The sequence below is a fragment of the Limulus polyphemus genome, unplaced genomic scaffold (assembly GCF_000517525.1).
Source record: "Limulus polyphemus unplaced genomic scaffold, Limulus_polyphemus-2.1.2 Scaffold2827, whole genome shotgun sequence".
In the NCBI taxonomy this organism is placed as follows: Eukaryota; Metazoa; Arthropoda; class Merostomata; order Xiphosura; family Limulidae; genus Limulus; species Limulus polyphemus.
The window spans coordinates 119,700-128,843 of NW_013668437.1; the positions used below are offsets into that span (position 1 = coordinate 119,700).

Genomic DNA, 9,144 nt, shown 5'->3' on the forward strand with positions numbered 1-9,144 from the left:
ATTCACACGATTTGTTGTAACAGATTGCAACTGTACCCAACGGTGACAGAAATGCTCTTACACTCTTATAAGTTAAACCACACTAAATTCACACGATTTGTTGTAACAGATTGCAACTGTACCCAACGGTGACAGAAATACTCTTACACTCTTATAAGTTAAACCACACTAAATTCACACGATTTGTATTAACATATCCAATATGGTTGACTTCTCGGTAATGTTAATTAAGAGTAACATAATTATTATATGTATACTTGAATTCTATCCATAGTGACTGGAAGGAATGTTTGTGAGTTTATCAAATAACTTTTACTTTTTTATGTGAATTCCCGTTTTTCATTTTTACTGGCCAGTAAAAATATAACTTGTAGAAAAGTAGTATGTGTATATATATATATATATATATAAGAATGGCCCATTTTAACGAGTTGAAAGTCACATGCCGAGAGAAAGGTATTAGATGAACAGCTTGTATCTTGGTGAGGGTAAAGAAGTACAGCGCACTGGAATTTACTGCAATTGCTTGCTGAAAACGTACAAATTTTCGCAGTAGAATTGATTTAAAATAGTAAAACGCATTATTTGTTTTATTATTTACTTTGAAGGAAAGCTAATATATGTGGTTTAATGCCAGCAAAGTATTTTGATGAACACATGGCTTATTTAAGAACATATTAACATCTTTGATGTTTGGAACGCTAACCATATACAAATTTCCAACTCGTAATATTCCAGATACAGTACATATCTCTTAGCCAGTGCGTAAGTTCCAGGAAATTTGAGTTATTAAAACTGAAGGTGGCATCTACAAAAAGTGGGGGTTGGATCGGGAATGATGATTTAATGTATACAAATGTGTCAGATAGCCCATTTAAAGTTGTAAGTATAACCACGAGCAAGCAACAATCTGGGGTGTATTCGTATATAATTGCTGTTTATTTGGCCTATTTCATACTGAGTGTATACATAACATCTTCCCTGTCGGCTACTGCTTTTTTTTTGTACGTCACACGCTACATTTTGTTTGCAGCTGACAGAATGGTGTCACGTGCGCTATTGGTTTTCGTGGAAGTAGCGTTTATGTCGTTACAAATTATATGGCCCCTCTTGTTATTTTCTTTTGTAAATATTCACTGATGTATCCAGTTTATTTTCCTAGTTATAAAAATTATTTTATTTTATAATTTGTTTCATGTTTTTTTCAAACTACTTGTTCAAAAACAGTAAAATGGTAGAATTATACGTATTATGAACCGTAGCTTTTTATGGTCAAACATTCATTACTTGTCTTATATACACACACACATACATACATACATAAAAACAGACTTCTTGTACTCAAACATTATTGGCTGATTGAAAATTGTTCAAGGAATCGTGGTTACTGAGATCTTCTAAAGTTAGAAGTATACAATAGCATTTCAATATTAATGACATGTTTGTTAGACAACTTGCTAATACCACTTAAGCCTCTTTTTTTGCTATAATATACTTATTGTATGGTCTTACAAAGTTTTGTTATCTTGGCTAGAATGGCCACGTGGCCTATGCATCGAATTGTAGGGCTTTCTGATGGCGATCCTCCAAAGAAGGATACTGAGGGTGCTAATTCTGTTGTATTTCAGTTGTACTTTTCAACGTGAATATACGTGGCCAGGTGTGAGCACTGAACATTTACAATCTTAGACCGATTAACTAACAATGCATATATGTTTATTACTCAATCGTGGAAAAAGGTTTATTGCATTACTCGTTTTCCTTTAGCCAGGGTTCGCTGTGTCTCAGCCTGTAAGCGATAAAAATAAAAGGTGCAGTCAAAAACATTTTATGCTGAATTTGATGCTTCACTGAAAGAAGCGTCTGCAAACTTAGAATTTCGTAACTGATTTGTGACTACAATATTTCTTTATCGTATATCTTAATGTGAAAAGTGATTTTTGTAAATGTTTCTCCCTCTGTCAAAATTATAACTGGTTTTAAGACAGTAGCTTGAAAGAACGTATTTTCAATTAAAGAACCGGAACTCTTTTTTTTTTCTAGGCGTATTTCGAGAAATACTCACTGTAATTATTTTTACCCGGTGTTGCCATCTTGTTTGAAACAAAACTTTTTAGCAGAATTTTAATTTTGCCTCGGTTTTCACAGCCAATCTACTTTGCTTATTTATTTATTGCTTTTATTTATTCACGTTACTTAAATAATTTCGACTCGTTGGTATTTTACCCACAAAACCTGATTAGAAATTTACCACATTATGTTTGTACACGCACAAATTACAATTTAATTTTGAACAGCTAAAACTCATAAATCTGTGGCGCTATTTGTTAACGCAAACCAAATTTTCATTACCTTCCCGATTTTGCGCACGTAGCCGTACCCAGTTTTATGTTATAAAGCTATATCCATTACCTTATGGTTTCTTTATATGTGTGCCATCTAGCGGAAATTTTATTTATTATTTTTAATACCGTGGTTGTACTCTGTTTACCGAAAATGTTAGTTTTTGTCTAAATTATTTTATTGTAACTAAGAAGACGTTGAGAAATCAGTTTTTAAACCATGGTAATTAGTCACACACTGTCTCGCATTAGGTAATTAGTCATACTCTTATCTTACGATAGTTACAAGCGGTAAGTGTACAATTTCTGTCATTTTTTGCGTTATTGTTAGCTCTGATGGAACAAGTGGTTTTCTTTGTATTGCATATCCATATTCTGGTGTGAAGTGTTAATTTGTGTTAAAAGAAAGTTTTCATGTACTTGTTTGTGGGCAAAATTATTAAATTGTAGTTAAGAAACAGTACATGCAACAATAAATAAACGCTGGAGTTTTCTAGCGTAAGTTATTTTGAGCAACAAGTGACATTTAATATAAATAGCTGTAATGTACAGTAATTGATGAATCATTATAAGTTACGTGAAGAAAATGAGTTCATCATAGTATTAGGTAGCTTCAGCTGGACGTTTTTTAAAATCGGTCTAATATTAATTTGAAATTTTCACGTGGCTGTATTGAAAATTATTTGGTGTTTTACTTTTGTTTGTGTTTATGCAGTAACTGGCAGCCCCCCAGCGGCACAGCGGCATGTCTGCGGACTTACAACGCTAGAATCCTGGTTTCGATACCCTTGGTGGGCAGTGCACAGATAGCCCATTGTGTTGCTTTGTGCTTAACTTCAAACAAACAAGTAACTGGCAAAATAAGCTTCTTTCGTGGTTTAACCAATTGAAATGATTTACAAAAGTTCGGCATTGTTTGTTTTAAAGGCTTACCTGGTTCGTACAAGATGGCTGCTCACTCGCGTTAACTTTTTAGTGAATGCCATGTCATCAAGCTATTTAAAGCGGATTAAATATATATATATATATATAGAGAGAGAGAGAGAATTGTTACATCATCAAAAGCATTTTTTAGAACCGATGCTGAAGATCTTGCTACAAAAAGATTAGTTTGTGCTTTGTTAAATTTATACCGATGGTTGTTTTTATAGACCATGATGCGTATTCTCTATCGGATTTTCCAGCATAATTATTTATTATTGTTAAGTTGAAAAATTACATATTTATTTATTATAGAAGAGAAGCCAGAATCTGTGATGTTTTACTGTGGTTGGAGGTTTTCAGAGGATTTAACGCAGTGCTCGTCTTAACATTTTACATGCCTTTAGTGTATTTACTGTAGAAACGATTAACTTGCTAGCCGCGTTCAGAAGTTTATATAATCCTTGTTTACACTTGTGGGGTGTTAAGAATTTTTTAAGACCAAGTAACAAATTATTAAACTTTGATCAGGTTATTTAATCGTAAAACCAACATAAAATTACTTGTTTTTCTTGTTAATCAAATAAGTTAACAACCTAAAATTTAGATGTAACAGTATTAATAAAATAAATCGAAATTAAGCTTGCTTTTTTTTTGTCAGTGAGAGGTTAAAACTGCTGTTCAAATTATATCTCACAAATTTTCATATATTTATTACGAGAAAAGTGAAAGAATTATTTTAAGATAAATTTGAAATTGCTTTGGTTTAAAAAACTGGAATGACATAAAGAAACTTTCATCATAATAGATTGTTGGTGCATCATTCTCTTTGGCCATTTCTATTTTAATGTGAACTCTAAATTAGTACTTGTAAACTTGCTTTCGAACCATAGAACAATGGAATTGTGCATTTCAGAAATGGATGTTTGATCTAGGGTATAAAAATTGTTTTTAGTCATTTATTGAGTATCATTGTGCTAATAATTATATAAAATTAATAATTTGTTATGGAAATGATTTTCATGTTCATGTTAACACTAGGATGCTTATAGTTTGTGTCTAGAACGTGAAGTTTTCGTAAAGTTATTAGATTTTGTCAGAAATTAGTTTTTTCGACACCATTCTTAAATATTTCACTGAGTGCAACATTAAAATATCAGTCATCACTTGAGACTTGACCATATTTCTAAACTCATAACAGATTGAACGATAAAATTAATTACAAACGTGTAAAGTATTTGATCTTAAGTATTAATTTTATATATTTAACATTTAAATTTTTTGAGTGTATGTTGTTGTTTTTTTTAAAGACTACACAGGGATTAAGTTTTGCTAGTTCTGTAGTGTCAGTTATATAATTAACAAAAGAAACTAAATTGTATATCACTTTGTTCGATAGATGGCGCCACAGGACAAACTAATAAGCAACATTTGCCTCCAGGAGTGACGGAGAAAGACCTTAATCTTTTTAGAAAAGCTCAGCAAATTGCGCTGCAAGTAAGTTAATAGGGTAATAGTGAAAATAAATAAATATCGCCTGGATTTTTTTAATATGAATTAAAAGCTTAAGAACTTAATTATTTACGTTATGTTAATATTTTATTTGTCTTAAAATAGCATATTTAACAGTTTTATGTTCATGATAAACCAAGTTATTGAATATAGTGTTGTCAGTTGCAGCAATTAAGAAATGAAAGATGTATTATGTGATAATGAGTAGTGAAGTCTCTGCAGACCTCAGAATTGTTTTGATGCATGTTTCACTGTGCATACATTTATTGTTTTAAAACTAATATCACTGTAGTTGTTACCTTATAACAAATTATTTATGTAAATATTTGAGCCACTTTTAATAAAAGTTATGCCAGTAGTTGTAATTAACATGTTTTTTTTTAGCATATATTACCTTATCCAAAATATTTGGATGCTCCTTGAACAAAACACATAGCCCATTCAGGATGCCCTGTGAGGGAAATTAGTTAGTATAAATACAAAGAACTTCCCATGAAAAGGCTTTAAAATAAACATCCCAGGGCTGTGGTTGGATTTTTTATTAGCAAATTAGTCACTGTTTGATTTGTGTGGAATTTTATCAACATCTTGAATGGCCAAATCAGAATCCACATCTTTAACATCTTTAAAGAACCTCTTTGGACTACCTAGAGGGGTTAATTTTAACAGTTAGACTTCAGCCTTCTTCTTATCAAGTGGCTGAAAAGAAAAAAGACAAGTTGCATTAGACATTCTCTCAAAATCTGAGAACATGCCTTAAATAATAGTAGTGGCTATTCAAGTCAAGGGCTGTATTACACTGCATTATAAGAGTGATTACTAGGACAAAGTGACTTTATGACTTAAAATGTCTAGATAGTTTTGGTAGGTTCCTATAGCTTACTCATTTTTTTCTCATTTAGAGTAATTTGTGCATTGCTTTGACTTGTATAGTTAACTATTCCAAAAACTGTGCATGTGATCTAATACTTGTTCTATTTGAAAAATTGTAAAATAATAAAAAGTAAATTTATGTTTTGATGATTGACTTATGTTGAAGCTACCCAATAATATTGCAACTAGAGAGAGTTTTAATGGTTCATGTATCTTGAACTGTAAACAGGCTGAATATCTTACACACAGTTAAAGTTGAGTAGTTTTTGAGCATTTTATACGTAAAAATTTTAGTCATTAATATAAACTTCATAATATGTAACAGGAAAATACAATAAACTCATTTTGGTCAATTTGTGACATTTTATGTGAGCATGATATTTTCATTGTTAGAACTTGTAAGTTCATCTCGTAACACTATGTTACAGAACACTGAACTACAAAAACCAGCCATGATTTATGTTAGAGTATACTATTGATGGATATAGGTTTTATAATTTATTTCTGATATTTTAGGCTACTGGACATGGGATGTCACCAGCGGAGCCTCCTACTCGTTATCCAGTTTCTATAGAATTTGGATGTTATGAGATTCAAACATGGTATTCATCTCCTTTCCCACAAGAGTATGCTAGGTAAAAACTACTATTTTTAGTCTGTGTCACCTAACAAAACAGTCCTGTAATTTTTACCCCTGTAGACTTTTGTAAGAAAGAAACCTGAAACCCAGTCTATTGCTCTTAAATGAAGAACATATTTATCAAAATCTGCTTCAATATAGGTTTGTTGTAGAGATAGGTTCTCTTTGTACTATTTTTCCTCAGTGCTCAGCTTGAGACTGGTAATTGTTTAACTTGGAATATGTACAGTTAACTGTTGCAAAAAAAATGTTTTCTAGAGAACTTAAAATTTGTTTTTAATGAAAGAATAGATTCTTTTTTTCTACTGTGTGAGGATGGTATGTAAATGTTTTCCCATTGTTTCTATTTATACACTAACTGTTACTTTTTCTCTCTCCTTCTCTTTTAAATATATGTTATTTCTTGAAGTGGATATATCTGAATTTTTTTTCTTGTTTTCAGATTTCCTAAACTTTTCTTCTGTGAATTTTGTCTAAAGTACCTGAAAAGCAAAAATATTTTACAAAGACACAGGGTGAGTGTTTACTTTGATTGTTTGTAAATAAGTTAGATTTAAGTAATGTGAATCTTGAAAACAAATATATACTGAAATCAAGTACTTGCTGCTATCAATGTAATAATACGGGGTAAAGTTTTTTTTAGTGTTCTAGTATCCTTTGTGTATTTGAAGTGAAAAACTGTCAAGTAAACATACAGAATATTTAAAATGCAAGGAAATTGACTTTATAGTGTAGTATAGTACTAATTAAAGTTGACATACATTAGTTTTTATGGATCACAAGAAAAAATTATTAAAGAATTTACCCTTTTTTACATACTAGTGGTTTATAGATAGCAGTGAATATTTTAAAATTCATTCTGTGAGGCAAAGTTTTCAGATTAATAAGCCCTGCATATTAAGGAGTATCTTACAAATATATATGCTAAGGAATGTATTGAACTTATAGATAGGTACAGACAGTTTTTTTCACTACTTTATTTGACTCAAGCCTTAGATTACTGTTTCTATTGCTACACCTCTAATGTTCTGAAGTGTAAATTGTAGGTAGTGTGGTTCTGTTTTAATATCAGACTTTTCACTTAATAGTGACCTGTACACATACACATGCAATTGTCCAAATTGTACTAAAATTTGAATGTACATTTAAAAAAAGTCCCTCCTTTCTGGTGTGTCAGTGACAAGTTTACAGGCTTTCAATGCTACAAAATGATAAATACTCTATAACCCTGAAGAAGAAAGGTCCACCTTCGAAAGCACTCGGGTTATATGGTTTTTATATCATCTGATATCATGAAGACTTTCAGTGCTGAAATCCAGGATTTGATTCCCCACACCAGATAGAGCAAAGATAGCCCATAATGTAGCTTTGTGCTAAAAGACTACAAAAAAATTTGGAAAATTATATTAATGGCATGCATTTTTATATATTTATATAAAAAGTTTAATATGAATTTGATGAAATTCATGATTGAAAGCTTCTTTATAAACTAGTTAATAGAAATAAGCATTATTAAGGTAGATATTTCACTTAGACCAACATTAAATACTTCTGACATTTTAGTTGTGTTTATACTTACCTTTCGTTTTGTTTGTGAAGTGCTGTAATAGCAAATAAGGTGACAGTAATGTGTTGGATAATGAGTTAGTTTGTGACATCCAAATGCTTAGAAGTGAGTGGAATCGAGATAACTTTCTTTACTCTTTGAGCAAAAGAGTTTACAAAGAAAACAGTGTGACAGGGAAGTCTTTAGAAGTCTTATCCAGGAAAGACTTCTAAAGTAAGGATAGATACATTCTCAGGTTGAAATGTTTGAAATCTTTGCAACTGGAGGATGTTATTCTTCTTTTGATGTGTTAACTCAGTTATTTCTTTTGTGTAGAAACCATGTGAGATATTACCTTACTGTGCTATTAACCTTCTCTACTGAATTGAAAATAAGCTAACTAACAAGTTTGTGCAGTTGGTGTCACAACAAATCTATTTCTTAGTCAATCAACCTGATACATTAAAAACATGATTCATAGATGTTGGTAATAAAATGTCTTAAATGTATAGTTTAATAAAAAGTGTTTAAGATGAGTTAAATTATTGAACAGACAGAAGGTAATGAATTTTATTTACAGCTGTTCACTTTTGTTTTCTTAATTTACTATTCTGGTAAAATAGTTTGATATCAGATTTAAACAAAACTGTGTAAGAAATGGGCTTTCAGTTAAAAAATTCTGAGACATACAGTTTCTTTTCAAGTTAATTAAAGAAATATGAAAGTTACAAATCCAAAGTCTTAGATTTTACACACTTGGGAGTCATCAGTAAAATAGATTCTGTCATTGTAGGAAACATAAATTATCCTGGAAAGACTTCTAAAGTAAGGATAAGATACATTCTCAGGTTGAAATAAATGTTTGAAATATTCGAAGCTGGATGATGTGATTCTTCTTATGATGTGTTAACTCAGTTAGTTCTTTTTTGTAACAGAGGAAATGTTTCTGGACCCATCCCCCTGCTACAGAAATCTACAGAAAAGATGACCTGTCAGTCTTTGAAGTGGATGGGAATATAAACAAAATCTATTGTCAAAACCTCTGTCTACTTGCCAAACTCTTTTTGGATCATAAAACCCTATATTATGATGTTGAGCCATTTCTGTTCTATGTTCTCACGAAAAATGATGATAAAGGGTGTCATTTTGTTGGATACTTTTCAAAGGTAATATTTGCATTATTTACATGTTTTTATGAGAACTTAAAAATATGTTAGGATTATTTTTCTTTATAACTTTTAAGGTGTGTGTGTATATATATATTACACACACACACACACACACACACACACACACACACACACACACAC

The 9,144-nt window shown here is 31.1% G+C and overlaps 1 protein-coding gene across 4 annotated transcripts in view; it reads left to right on the forward strand.

Annotated features, from left to right (window-relative positions):
* The window catches only part of LOC106468005 (histone acetyltransferase KAT6A-like), a 100,216-nt gene that overhangs the window by 70,196 nt on the left and 20,876 nt on the right, over positions 1-9,144 (forward strand). For all 4 annotated transcript variants that reach the window (XM_013928400.2, XM_022396280.1, XM_022396282.1 and 1 more), the window contains 4 exons: positions 4,663-4,760; positions 6,165-6,283; positions 6,731-6,803; positions 8,770-9,000. In XM_013928400.2, the coding sequence (XP_013783854.1) occupies positions 4,663-4,760; positions 6,165-6,283; positions 6,731-6,803; positions 8,770-9,000 (521 nt within the window). The remainder of the gene's footprint in view (positions 1-4,662; positions 4,761-6,164; positions 6,284-6,730; positions 6,804-8,769; positions 9,001-9,144) is intronic.